We start from the raw sequence: 14,769 nt of genomic DNA on the forward strand, positions 1-14,769 counted from the left end.
CTCGCGACGATGGTAGCCCTCAACACTGCTACACAAATACTTCACAGGATGGTGCCTGACTACAATTGACTTTGATTCGACCTCACGGCTGCATCATAGGAGTGCACAAGTAATAGTTAAAAAATTTGATAGCCTGTACTGCAATGACAGTTGATGTTACACAAACATTTGATACTATTTAGAAAGTATACCCGAGGCTGGGCATGGCTCAGTGGTAGAATACTTAATTACCAAGCAGAATACTAGGTTTCGATTCCTGCTAGGACACTTGACTTTATTCTTTGCATTCTTTTGGTCAATGCTGCCTATGTCAGCTTTTTAACATGGTAGCGTTGAAGAGCTCGTGTCGCAGAAAACCCACCGCCGGCGTCTGCCCCGTTGGTTGTGAGCGAAAAATCGTCTGTGCATCTGTGACAGAAAAATCAAATTACCTAGTTTCCAGAAACTCGAAATTGCTACTTATGACCTGATGGAGGCGTGCTAATTGCTGCAAACAAAACCCCCAAGTCGTACTACTAGACACTCAACACAGGGCTTAACACATGGAAGTCTATTGATATCGGCCAAAAATTAATGTTAGATGTACAGCGCTATTCCTTTTTCTTATTTCATGAACTACACAATGCCATGATAATTGTACCCTGGTATTTTTGGTGGGCTGTATCGCACAAAAAAATACAAGGATTATGTCAAAATAATGGCATCAAATTTTACCGACATGTCATGGAAATAGAGACACAGGCAACTAGTCTTATTTATAATGCTAAGAGCATTTAAGGTAAAGGCATTGAAGATAGCTGGTGGCCTTTTTCACTATCTAGGTAACAATTTTTCACTATCTAGGTATCGAAATTCTGCCATGTCAGTCATAGTTTCCTGACATTGCAAGCTCAAGAAAAGTGTGGTTCTGAAGGCATCAACACAGCGTTTCGCCAGATCTTCTAAGAAGGCAGTCTTTAAAATTGCTAATGTTTTCAATTTTTTTCGCTATAAATTTCGTGCTGTGCATCCAATTGAACCTCCATCCTACTTGTTTTTTTTTTGCATTCGTGCTCTCACTAACTGCTTACCTTGTCTTGTCAAGTGTTCGTTGACATAAATAGGACTACTTGATCTAAAAGGAAAGGCCACTGTAGACAGACGTAAGTTTTTTGTCTTATCCAGAACATTTCATTTGTAACATCGTTCATAATGCACTACTATTTCTTTTTCGAACTAGGCTTGTTTGTTCCTACTCTGTCTGCAGTGTCAATATCATCACAAGTAATGGTTTTTCCATGATCGCCCAAAAATTTCGGACAGCATCAAAAGAAAACCCTCATCTGAGACGCCTTTGATGTCGGATAGTTCAACCTTGAATACAGTGTGAATTCTTCAATTTTCATCTGAAGTTGCTTATTTTCACCTGGAAGTTTTTTGTGCCTGTTTCAAGGTGCGACAGGCTCTTCATGCAAAGCCTTTATTTCTATAGAGAGCGCGTCGACATTGTCACCACCTTCGTTCCACACTTCTTGAAGGACCAAAGTTCAGTATGAATTTTGTGCTTGAAATCCTCTGTTTACCATGACAAACAATTCACAGGAAACATTAGTACTCTTGCTTGGCAGGAGTGCGTGCAGTATTACTAACACAATTAAAGCAAGAAATAGGTGTCTCACCTATGCAAAAATGATTTTGGCAAGCACTGTGAAGACCACACACACTGCTGCCAAACTGAGGAGAATATGGAGAGTACTTCATATAAGTAGGCAGCGTCCAGTAGCTTGGTGAGGCACAGGGCATAAGCAGGGTGAACAGAGCTGATGCTTGAAACAATGGTTCAGAGTTCGCTGGTGGTTGGACTCCTTGACCTTGTCAGGAAATTTCCTTGAACAGCCTCACTCAAATGAAATGACAGACCGTGCCGAAGAATTTCTGCACCAGTGCAAAAAATTATTTTAGTGAGGTTTGTCTAGACTTCATACGCAGCTTGCCAAATTGCAGTGAATGGCTACAAACGCATGGCCAACATATATTTAGCGGCACGCAACTGAGAAATACAAAAAGGGCATGCTGCAATATAAATACAACGAAAAACATTCTGCTGCAGAGCTTTTCATGTCGATGTCATACATGTGAATTTTCATTCACCTTTATAGCTCATTCATGCACGAAGATGAAGTTAGAACTCTTAGATGAAGACACCCCCTTTTAGCTGTATCGACTGCGCGTAATTAAGAGATAAGCATGCGTGAGTAATGCTGTTGTTTGCAATCAATAAATTCTGTTCTTGAAGCTGACCAAATATATGAACGAGTGCATCCAGAGAGGCACATTTGCATTTCTGTAGTTATGATACCCATGTGATGTGTTTCTTAAGTAAATGCCATGCAATATGCACCATATGAATATTTTATTCCGTAAAATTGCAATACCACTGCATATACATGTCAGTATGCGCATATGCATCCACTGCAGATAAAGCATAAAATTAAAGCAATACTGACACATGAATTTTTTACCAAGGTAGTGGAGGGCTCCAGAAATTTCGACCACCTGGGGATCTTTAACGTGCACACAAATCTGAGAACACAGGCCTACAGCATTTTCACCTTTATCGAAAAAGCAGCCAGCAAGGCCGGAATATCATCCTGCGACCTTCGGGTTAGAAACCGAGTACCTTAGCGACTAGACCACTGCGACAGGACTTCAATCTTCCTGTTCCCCCGTGTAGGGTGATAGACCGTCTTTGCTGGTCTGGCTAACCTCCCTGCCTTTCCTTCTCTACCATTTACTCTCATGAGTTCAACGAATGAAGCTTTCTTCAAACGGCTAACATTCGGACGTTTATAATTTGCCTGAAATTGAGTTCACTAAATGAATATTGTGTGCTGCTTCATAGTGATCATTGATCTAAATTGTTCTGGTTGGCTAAAGAGGCACTACTCCTCAATTCTAATCAAACAGCACAAGCTGTCTAATTACAATAGGGGAGCAAAAGTGGAAACGCTAAGACAAAACATCCATCTTGAACCCCATGCCGTCACAATGAAGAAGGCAAGCTTCTGCAATATTGAACGGCAACCAGGATCTCAGACACTGGAGATAGCTACATAACGTAATGGTTTCCCAACATGACGTAAAGGCAGCAGAATCACATATTGCCTAACCTGCTTAATTATGATAACGATGAGGCCATAACGTTATTGGCCTCTGTATGCTAATAACAATTTACCTTGCATACCATGTGACATTAACATTCAACATGACGTCATAAATCTTGCATCCCACCATGTGGTCTAAGTACCAACAAGGCGGTTTCAGTGACGTCGGTGCAAGGCAATAAACAACAATCACTTGGTGAACATTATTTTTGATATTATTGAATTGGTCTGATGCATACATCTTCAAAAAATGGCAGTTTAGATTTGTTCATTCTTAGATAAATACAATGTCTAAGTTTGCATGTCAGCAGCAACATATGCACGCCTTTGGCACGCATACTGTGATGTATAACCTTATTGTGTTTTGAGCAATAAATTAGGCATTCATACACTGCACATATCACAGGTCACTTGTAAATCTGCAGCGAGGTCATAAAGAATTCATGATATCAGATAAAGCGTTACACTTGTATTCGAAAGTGTCATTGGAAGTTTGGGTAGAACTTAGTTTTAGAATGTTTGTAGACGCATAGGTATTCGGCAAAGTTTTAACTCCAAAGCGGGCTGCAGCGCCCACAATTCTTTTACAAACCAGAAGAATGCAATGATATGTGAACAGGGGGGAACAAGCAGTACCACCAAAATTGCACTCGAACGAGTGAACTACTGCTCAACCTAGCGCTTGCACAGCTAAGGTACGGCTATGCGGCCACTCATAGAGAAAACGTATTGACCCAGGCGTAACTGCACGCTTTGAGAACCGCACCTACAGCACGCTGTGTCAAGTTTACGCACACTTATATAGGCTGAATATCACGGTAATTTAATATTATACGTGCCCGGTGGATGCAAACACATTTGGTCACACAGGAAAACACATCTACCTTATAGTAGTCACACACAATTAATGATCATGTAGCTGTTGAAAAGAGGACGCGTAACATATAAAACTTTCTTCATATACCTCTTTGGCACAGAAAACGAACAAGGCCGCGTATATACCAACGCGGACACCACGTTATACTTCTCCATTCTTCTAAATTAAATACGTAAAGATCTAATTCAACGCGAATCACCGGAATACTCAAACGCAAGCGACACACAGACCCCGCTTACGGCTTCCATGCGCAGTCCCCGAACGGCGTCCGACGGCATTGCAAAAATATTGTCACGGGGGTCGTGACGTGGCCGAATACAGGAGACTTCGTGTTGGGATTGAACTGTTTATTTGGGCGAACCTGTGCCCGGTAAACGGAAAGTCCAATTACAGCAGCAGTCTCGCACAGATAGCAGTCTCGGACTGATAGCGGCGAACGGAGCGTCGGCCTTCGATCAACAACTACTGACAAGCGGCGAAGCGCGTCGGCATTTATACTCTTGCCATCGAATGTTCTAGCGTTATCGCTGGCGGTGGCGTAGGTTCCAGAACAATCTGTATCGTTCGCACAGTGGGCGTGATCTTATCGAAATGATCTACTACAGTCCGGAACCTTCTGGAAAACTGCAGGCGCGGTTTGCGCTGAGAATCGTGTGGTGTTTTGGCACGATAACGAAAACTTGGGAAATGGAACGTGGCATTGCCCCCCTCTGAAAAAAAGGCATCGTCCCGATGCTTTACTAAAGATGAAGGTACAAAAATAATGCAAGAAAGTACAATTACGATGAAACAATAATACAAAAGAAACACTGTTTCAGTTTGTTAACGTGCTAAACGGCTTGAGGCGCGCGACATGCACGACTTCAGGTCGCGATCGGCGTCGTTGAGAGTTCGTGATGCCGTCGGGGACAACCTCATAATCAAGTGGGCCGAGACGTCGAACCACCCTGTACGGTCCGAAGTAGCGTCGCAGAAGCTTTTCGCTTAGTCCACGTCGGCGTATCGGCTTCCACACCCAAACACGTTCACCGGGCTGGTATTCCACGAAAGGTGGGCTTGAAAGGTGGGCTTGGTGTCTGTGCCACTGCACGGATCACTAATCAATTCGCTCCCGCTATGCAGATGGTCCGTTACGTCATCGCTCATCTGCTGCTACCTGCGCTTGCGCATGCGGTAGCGCCGGCGGAACATGGCTTCAGCTGTCCTGGAAGCGACGAAGGCAGCGCATGCCCTCTGCCTATCGTCAAATGCCTGGCTCGACCAGAAGAGGGACTCTGGGCAGCTGAGCTCAACCAAGCCTGGACGGTTGCATCATCATCGACATCCACGAGCCCGACACCTATAAAAGAACAAGGACCTTCAACGGAGCGCTGTGGGCTTGGTGTCTGTGCCACTGCACGGATCACTAATCAATTCGCTCCCGCTATGCAGATGGTCCGTTACGTCATCGCTCATCTGCTGCTACCTGCGCTTGCGCATGCGGTAGCGCCGGCGGAACATGGCTTCAGCTGTCCTGGAAGCGACGAAGGCAGCGCATGCCCTCTGCCTATCGTCAAATGCCTGGCTCGACCAGAAGAGGGACTCTGGGCAGCTGAGCTCAACCAAGCCTGGACGGTTGCATCATCATCGACATCCACGAGCCCGACACCTATAAAAGAACAAGGACCTTCAACGGAGCGCTGTGGGCTTGGTGTCTGTGCCACTGCACGGATCACTAATCAATTCGCTCCCGCTATGCAGGTTGGTGAGCCCTACGTTGTCTTTTCGAAAAGATCTGGTAATTACTTTCTGGTACAGCTGCCAAGCCCGCATTGCTGTATGGTTATTATTGCCGAGTGTGTCCATGTAATTCGTGCACTACTAATTCTAGCTGGAGATGTTGAAACTAACCCTGGCCCTTCAAATATCTCTGAGAACCTTCTTGCTGAATTGCGTAAGCTATCTACAGGTCAAACACAACTAATTGCAGAAGTACAGGGCTTGAAGTCTCAGCTCGGTAACACCGATAAAACAATTGGCGAACTGAACAAAAGATTATCAGACCTTGAAAGTCATTATCAGTCTCTGGTACCACTTCGAAAAGAAATAGAAGTCCTGCGCGTTAACACGGAGCAGACCTCCTGCAGAATCTTTGCACTAGAAGCCCGTATTGATGACGCTGAAAATCGCTCAAGGCGAAACAACCTAATATTTTACGGTATCCCGGACCCTTCCGCATCTGAAACATTTTCTGAATCGGAGCGGCTGGTAATGAATCTTTGCCGGGACAACCTACAGGTTCACTTAGAACCAAGAGATATCGAACGCGCGCATCGTCTCGGTCGACATTCACCTGAACGCTCCCGGCCCATAATCGTGAAGATTGCTCTGCACAAGACAAAAACTGCAATATTATCGAATGGTCGCAAGCTTAAGGGGACAAGTTACGGCATAGGTGAAGACTTCTCACGCTCAGTCCAAAATGCTAGAAAACAACTAATTGCTTTTGCGAGAAGTAACAACAAGCCATTTTCAATGCACTTCAAAACACTGCACATGAATCAGAAGCGCTACATTTTCGACGCCGAATCAAACACCGTCAAAGAACTATCGTAGCAATCAAGCCACCGGGAAAAAAAAACGACCGCTGTTGCGGTTACTAGCAAAACTCTTTCACTTTCTGTTATTTACACTAACATTCGCAGTTTCCTACCCAAACGGGAACTTATATCTAGCACTGTATCATCCTCTGAAAGCAATGTGCTATTACTTACCGAAACGTGGTTAACTGATGACATCCGTGATGACGAAGTTCTGTCAGAATTACCAAACTTCCAGTTGTACAGGAATAACCGCGCATCTACTCGTGGTGGCGGTGTACTCATTGCTGTTCACGAGCAATTATCTTGCTCAGTCGTACATATTAAAACAGAGCTAGAAATGCTCTGGGTACTTATTAAGGCACATCCTCAGTCCGTTGTACTGGGCGTTTGCTACCGACCACCCCGTGCTAGTTCCAATTTTAGCAACCAACTTAATCAGGCCATGTGCCAGCTCACGTCTGCTCATCCAAACGCGCACGTACTTTTATTCGGTGATTTTAACTTCCCACAAATAGAATGGCGCACCAGCAATGTGCATTCATCTACGGGTGTAGGTGAAGCTAATGCGTTTCTTGATATTTGCCTAAACTTCAACATGACCCAACTAGTCACAGAGCCAACACGTGTATCGCAAGATACAGCCAGTGTCCTGGATCTGATACTAACCAACAATCCTGAAAGCCTGTCACGCATTCACTATCTACCCGAAATCAGTGACCATAAGACAATTCACGCCACTTTTTCTTTTCAACCGCTTAAACGAGAAACCTACAAAAAAACGATCCATCTATATGACAGAGGGGATTACGAAACAATAAACGAAGCTCTTAGCGCATTCTTCCACACTTTCCAAGCAACTTTACATCAACACACAGTAGATACGAATTGGACCCGCTTTATCGGTAAACTGACGGAGCTAACCGATAAATTCATACCTAAAGTCAGCTTCACAAGCACCTGCAACAAACCCTGGTTTACTAAAAATCTAAAACGCCTTGAAAATAAAAAGAAACGTTTATTCCGATCTGCCAAACGTGCAGGTCAACCGAGTGTATGGGATAGGTACTATGAGGCTGACCGCAATTATCTTTTAGCCCTGCGCAAAGCAAAAAACTTCTTCTATAACACAGACCTACCCAAGCTACTGCAGACTAATCCCAGACAGTTCTGGAAAACACTTAAGGCTGACAAACCGCGTGACACTGTACTAACCCTTGAATCTGGTGAAGCTATTACTGACGGGGAATGTGCGAATCTATTCAACGCTTCTTTTGCTACAGTTTTTACTGATGAACCAAGCATACACTCCCGCATACCTTCACTTGGCTTTAATTGTAATCATGACATGCCAGCAATCAATTTCTGTGCAAATGGAATATTGTCTATAATAGAAAAAATGAAATTGTCATCCTCTGCGGGCATGGATGGTATCAATTCCAAAATTCTAAAAAATGTTAAAGAGAGTGCTTCGCTTTTTCTTGCTCTAATATTTTCCCAGTCCCTTTCCTCAGGAATCATCCCATGTGACTGGAAGATAGGGAAGGTCGTTCCGGTCTTCAAATCAGGCGATAGAAACTCTCCACTTAACTATCGCCCCATCTCCCTAACAAGCGTCCCCTGCAAGATCATGGAGCATGTCATCTACTCCCACATAATGAATTTTCTCGACAGCAATAATTTTTTTCACCCTTCACAACACGGCTTCCGCAAGGGGTTGTCGTGTGAAACACAGCTGGCAGCCTTCTTGCATGACATTCATACTAACCTCGACGTTAACGTGCAAACTGATGCCGTTTTTCTTGATTATGCTAAAGCATTCGATAAGGTGCCTCATCAACGATTGTTCGCTAAACTTTCCCAACTAAATTTACATCCCACCGTCATAAAATGGATAATAGAGTTCCTTACTAATCGATCACAACGCGTCGCTGTAAATAACCACCTGTCTACTGCCATCCCAGTAACATCAGGTGTCCCTCAAGGCTCCGTCCTTGGCCCGCTACTATTTTTAATCTATATTAACGACTTACCTTTGCATGTAACCAGTAATATACGTATGTTCGCAGATGACTGCGTTGTCTACCGCACAATACTAAACACCTCTGACCAGTTAACCTTAGAGAACGATCTTACTAACGTTTCGAAATGGTGTACCACTTGGTTAATGACACTAAACGTAAATAAATGCAAAACTATGTCATTTACGCGTAGCAATAATCCGCTCATGTTTCCGTACACAATCAACAGCTTACCCCTAGAACTGACTAACTCTTATAAATACCTAGGTGTCACCGTGACTAGCGATCTGATCTGGCGTACGCATGTCCAAAACATCATTTCATCGTCTAACAAAACCTTAGGCTTTTTAAAACGTCACCTCAAAAGTGCTCCAATGCAAGTAAGATTACTTGCCTACACATCACTAGTGCGACCGAAATTGGAATACGCATCCGCCATCTGGGACCCGCACCAAGCATACCTCATCTGCGCTCTAGAATCAGTTCAAAACCGTGCAGCTCGCTTCATTCATTCTTCGTATTCATACGACATCAGCGTCACATCACTAAAATTACTATCCAATCTTCCATCGCTCGCTCTTCGTCGGCGCATTTCTTCTCTTTGTCTTTACCATAAATTTTTTCACAGTTCAATCCTGCATCAACCATCTTACATCAAACCCGCAACACGCATATCAGCCAGGACAAGCCACACGCAGCAGGTTTCATTAATGCGCGCTCGAACATCAACATTTCTCGCGTCATTTTTTTCCCGCACAGCAAAAGACTGGAACGACCTCCCTTTTTCCATTGTCGACATAATATGTCCATCTTCTTTTGCACAACATGTCACTGACCATCTTCTAACAAATAACCTTTAAGTGCTTTTTTGAATTACATGTTGGTTACGTGTGTTATTTATTGTACATGCATATTTCCTTGTAATATGAAGAAATGTATATAGTTGAAACCCATGTATTGATTACGTTTGTTAAATATTATTCCCACCCCTTATGTAATACCCCCATTGGGGGTCTTTAAGGAAAATAAACTGACTGACTGACTGAAACGTCGTCGAAGGTTGTATCGGTGGCTGTCTGTCGTCTGTTGATTCTTGATACGGAGACGAGCAAGTTGTCGGGCTTCTTCGGCACGTTGAAGGTACTCGCTCACATCGAGGCTTTCTTCGTCGGTGACGTTGGGTAACATGGCATCGAGCGTCGTTGCCGGGCTCCTTCCGTAGACCAATTTGTATGGAGATATCTGCGTCGTCTCCTGCACCGCCGTGTTGTATGCGAAGGTCACATACGGAAGAATGGCGTCCCACGTCTTGTGTTCGACATCGACGTACATTGACAGCATGTCGGCGATCGTCTTGTTAAGCCGCTCGGTGAGGCCGTTGGTCTGTGGGTAGTACGCTGTCGTCCGGCGGTGGTTTGTTTGGCTGTATGCCAAGATCGCTTGAGTTAAGTCGGCAGTGAATGCCGTTCCTCTGTCGGTGATAAGGACCTCCGGAGCGCCGTGACGTAGGACGATATTTTCGACGAAGAATTTAGCTACCTCGGATGCACTGCCTTTTGGCAGGGCTTTTGTCTCGGCGTAGCGGGTGAGGTAGTCGGTAGCTACCACGATCCACTTGTTTCCGAAAGCCGACGTCGGGAACGGCCCTAGTAGGTCCATACCAATCTGCTGGAAAGGTCGACAAGGTGGATCAATTGGCTGCAGAAGTCCCGCTGGCCTTGTCGGCGGTGTCTTGCGTCGCTGACAGTCCCGGCATGTCCTCACATAACGAGTGACGTCGGTGGTAAGACGTGGCCAGTAGTACCTTTCTTGTATCCTCGCGAGCGTGCGAGAAACACCGAGGTGCCCTGCCGTCGGATCGTCGTGCAGGGCCTGCAGGAGTTCTGGTCGCAGAGCAGAAGGCACCACAAGGACGTACTTAGCTCGAAGCGGTGAAAAGTTTTTCTTTTGTAGAAGACCGTTTCGTAGGAAGAACGACGCAAGTGCGCGCTTGAATACCTTCGAAACTTCGGCGGTCCTGCCTTCGAGGTATTCTATTAGGGCCTGAAGTTCCGGGTCGGCCCGCTGTCGTTCAGCGAAGTCGTCTGTAGTTATCGTTCCCAAGAAGTAGTCGTCATCTGGGTCGTCGGGTAGCGGTTGGTCGACAGGCGCACGAGAGAGACAGTCGGCGTCGGAGTGTTTTTTGCCGGACTTGTAAATGACAGTAATGTCATATTCTTGAAGTCTCAGGCTCCATCGTGCGAGGCGACCTGAAGTGTCCTTTAAGGTGGCTAGCCAACACAAGGCGTGGAGGTCGCTCACAACTTTAATGGGCCTGCCGTAGAGGTAGGGGCGAAATTTCGACGTAGCCCAGATGGTGGCGAGGCACTCCTTTTCTGTTGTGGAATAATTTGCTTCTGCTTTGGATAGTGATCGGCTGGCGTAACTAATAACCCTTTCAAGTCCGTCAGCCCTCTGCACAAGAACAGCGCCAAGACCTACGCTGCTTGCGTCAGTATGTATTTCTGTCTCGGCGAATTCGTCGAAATGGGCAAGTAACGGAGGCGTCTGGAGGCAATGTTTAAGCTCCTGGAAAGCGTGTTCCTGTGGCGTTTCCCACTTGAATTCCACGTCGGCCTTGGTAAGGTTAGTGAGAGGATCGGCGATGCGGGCGAAGTTTTTCACGAACCGCCTATAATAGGCGCACAGGCCCAGAAATCGGCGCACGGCTTTTTTGTCAGTGGGCGGCGGGAAGTTGGCGATGACGGCTGTTTTCCGCGGATCGGGACGAACTCCAGACTTGCTGATAACGTGCCCCAGAAACAAAAGCTCCTCATACGCAAATCTGCACTTTTCTGGCTTCAGTGTGAGTCCGGACGTCTTGATAGCTTGAAGTACAGCTTCAAGGCGCCGAAGGTGCTCGTCGAAACTCGAGAAAAACACGACGACGTCGTCCAGGTACACAAGGCAAGTCTGCCACTTCAATCCTGCCAGTACTGTATCCATAACGCGTTGAAAAGTTGCAGGCGCTGAGCAAAGGCCGAAGGGCATCACCTTAAACTCGAAGAGGCCGTCCGGTTTTATAAATGCCGTCTTCTCTCGATCTCTTTCGTCGACTTCGATTTGCCAATAGCCAGTCTTGAGGTCCATTGACGAAAAGTACTTGGCGTTATGGAGCCGATCAAGTGCGTCGTCTATTCGTAGGAGAGGATACACGTCCTTTCTTGTGATTTTGTTCAGGCGGCAATAATCGACGCAGAAACGTAGGGTCCCATCCTTTTTCTTCACTAACACCACGGGGGATGCCCATGGGCTCTTGGACGGCTGGATAATGTCATCCCGCAGCATTTCATCAACTTGTCTCTTCATGGCCTCACGTTCTCGCGTCGAAACCCTGTACGGACTTTGACGGAGTGGTCTGGCATTTTCTTCGGTTATGATGCGATGTTTCGTGATTGGGGTCTGCCGAATTTTCGATGACGACGAAAAGCAATCTTCGTATTGCAGGAGCAGGGCCTTGAGCTGTTCTTGCTTATCGTTCGGAAGTCTGGGATTGACGTCGAAAGCTATGGGAGGGGCTTGGTTCCTCTGAGCAGGTTCCGCTGAATCGGCGAGGGCGAAAGCACTGGTGGCTTCGACAATTTCTTCAATGTATGCGACCGTTGTTCCTTTGTTCACATGTTTGTACTCATTGCTGAAATTCGTGAGCATAACCGTTGCTTTGCCTCCCCGCAGCTCTGCCATTCCTCTTGCGACGCAAATATTTCGGGTGACCAACAGATGCTGACTGCCTTCAACGATGCCTTGCAAGTCAGGTGATTTAGGAGCGCCGACTGAAATAATGACGCTTGAGCGCGGCGGAATGGTGACTTGTTCTTCCAGCACATTCAAGGCAAGGTCTTCTGACGGCGTGCGCGGCGGTAGTACTTCTTCTGTGGATAACGTTATCGACTTTGTTTTTAGGTGGATGACAGCACCATGGAGGCATAAGAAGTCCATGCCAAGGATGACATCTCCCGAGCAACGCTGTAGGACTACGAAGTCTGTAGGATAAATACGGCCGTTAATGGTGACTCTCGCTGTGCAGATTCCTGCAGGCGTTACGAGATGACCTCCAGCTGTGCGGATTTCAGGGCCTTTCCAAGCTGTCCTCGTTTTCTTTAACTTCACGGCGAACGACCCACTGATGACAGAATAGTCAGCTCCAGTATTGACGAGAGCAGTCACACTGTGGCCGTTAATAAGAACGTCGAGGTCGCTAGTTCGCCGTCTCGCATTACAGTTAGGGCGTGGCGTCGGGTCACGGCTGCGTCGGCTTGTTCCGCTGCTTCCATGTTGCGTCGTCAGGCCACCTTCGGTAAGTGAGCTTTCACCGTCAGGGCTTTGCCTGTTTGGCGTTGTGTTCGGAAAGCTCCGTCGCGGCGTCGTCGTCGTCGGAGGATCTTCGGTAGTTCGTCGCACAGCAACCGCACCTCCACCGGTTGCTGTCCTTAGTTTCCCGGATATGGGCTAGGAGACCGGCCCCGCGTTGGGCCAGAGTACTGCCGGAGGTGCGGTGACGTGTGGCGGCTGGGCGACGGCGAACGCGAAGGGCTTCGTGGTGTCCACCGAGTTCCTGTCAGGTAGTTGGCGATGTCACGTAGTCGTTCTCCTGGCTGTGGACGCGGTGCGTTGACGGCGAAGCCATGCATTCCCATCTACCGGTACTGGCAACGGCGGTATGTGTCCGGCCTCGCCGCAGTGGTAGCAGAGCGGGCGATGGTCAGGGGTGCGCCAGACGTCAGTCTTCCTCGGTGCACTGCGCTGGGCCACTGGTGAACGGTATGACGTCGGTGGGGGTGGTGGCGGTGGTGGCGTCTGTCGACGGAAGTGCGATGGGGCGGCGTTTTGGCGTGGACGGGGAGGAGCGTTGTGGCGCAGTGCAGCGGCTTAGCTCATAGCTTCCGGCTCAGGCAGCGGTGCGTGGCGAATTTGAAGCGATTGCCGAACTTCTTCTCGCACAATGTCGGCGATTGAATCCACTTGAGGCTGTGCCGAAGGCAACAGCTTGCGCAGCTCTTCCCGCACGATCGCTCGGATTGTTTCACGCAGGTTTTCGGAGTCACTGGTGTGAGCAGCAGCGCATTCTGGAGTCAGGCGACGATTATACTGTCTGGTGCGCATGTCAAGGGTTTTTTCGATGGTGGTCACCTCGGATACGAATTCTTGGACGGTGTTCGGTGGATTCCTCATTAGTCCCGCGAAGAGCTCCTGTTTGACCCCTCGCATCAGGAAACGAACTTTCTTCTCCTCAGGCATGTCTGGGTCAGCGTGACGAAATAGGCGGGTCATCTCCTCTGTGAAAATTCCAACCTTTTCATTTGGTAGCTGAACCCGGGTCTCTAGTTGAGCAGCGGCCCTTTCTTTGCGAGCGACGCTCGCGAACGTTTGCGGAAATGCGCCGCAGAAGACATCCCACGTTCGGAGCGTGGACTCACGATTCTCTAGCCAGGTCCTTGCGGTGTCTTCCAGGTAGAAATACACACGACGGAGCTTTTCTTCGTTGTCCCAGTGGTTGAGGGCGGCCACATGGTCGTATGTTTCTAGCCAGGACTCCGGGTCTTCGAACGATGACCCATGGAAAATTGGTGGTTCCCTGGGTTGATGCAGGACCATCGTGGGCTGGGATGGGCGGTTGTCATTGTCGCTGCAGTCGCAGTCATGGCCTTGGTCTTCCACGCCATGTCTTTTAAAAGCCCGTACTCCGGTGGTAGCCCTTGCTGTCGGCGGCTTGTTCGCTGCTCCTGGTTGGCGTCGGTGTCTTCTCCGCGAAGTGGGCAGGGTTCACGGCTTGACGGGTGCGTAAGGTACATGAACGAAGCAGCACCTCCACCAGATGTCATGGGGGTCGTGACGTGGACGAAGACAGGAGACTTCGTGTTGGGATTGAACTGTTTATTTGGGCGAACCTGTGCCCGGTAAACGGAAAGTCCAATTACAGCAGCAGTCTCGCACAGATAGCAGTCTCGGACTGATAGCGGCGAACGGAGCGTCGGCCTTCGATCAACAACTACTGACAAGCGGCGAAGCGCGTCGGCATTTATACTCTTGCCATCGAATGTTCTAGCGTTATCGCTGGCGGTGGCGTAGGTTCCAGAACAATCTGTATCGTTCGCACAGTGGGCGTGATC

The 14,769-nt window shown here is 47.5% G+C and overlaps 1 protein-coding gene across 1 annotated transcript; it reads left to right on the forward strand.

The window, feature by feature from the left end:
* Positions 1 to 5,270: 5,270 nt before the first annotated feature.
* LOC142785016 (uncharacterized) lies at positions 5,271 to 9,657 on the forward strand. Its single transcript, XM_075883431.1, has one exon. The coding sequence runs from the start codon at positions 5,446 to 5,448 to the stop codon at positions 6,613 to 6,615; it is 1,170 nt and encodes a 389-aa protein (XP_075739546.1). The 5' UTR covers positions 5,271 to 5,445; the 3' UTR covers positions 6,616 to 9,657.
* Positions 9,658 to 14,769: the final 5,112 nt, after the last annotated feature.

Source organism: Rhipicephalus microplus, unplaced genomic scaffold (genome assembly GCF_043290135.1).
Source record: "Rhipicephalus microplus isolate Deutch F79 unplaced genomic scaffold, USDA_Rmic scaffold_17, whole genome shotgun sequence".
NCBI lineage: Eukaryota > Metazoa > Arthropoda > Arachnida > Ixodida > Ixodidae > Rhipicephalus > Rhipicephalus microplus.

What these genes read in the sequence shown, in the direction of transcription:
- LOC142785016 (XM_075883431.1), top strand. Translation starts at nt 5,446, where the DNA reads ATGCAGATGGTCCGTTACGTCATCGCTCATCTGCTGCTACCTGCGCTT.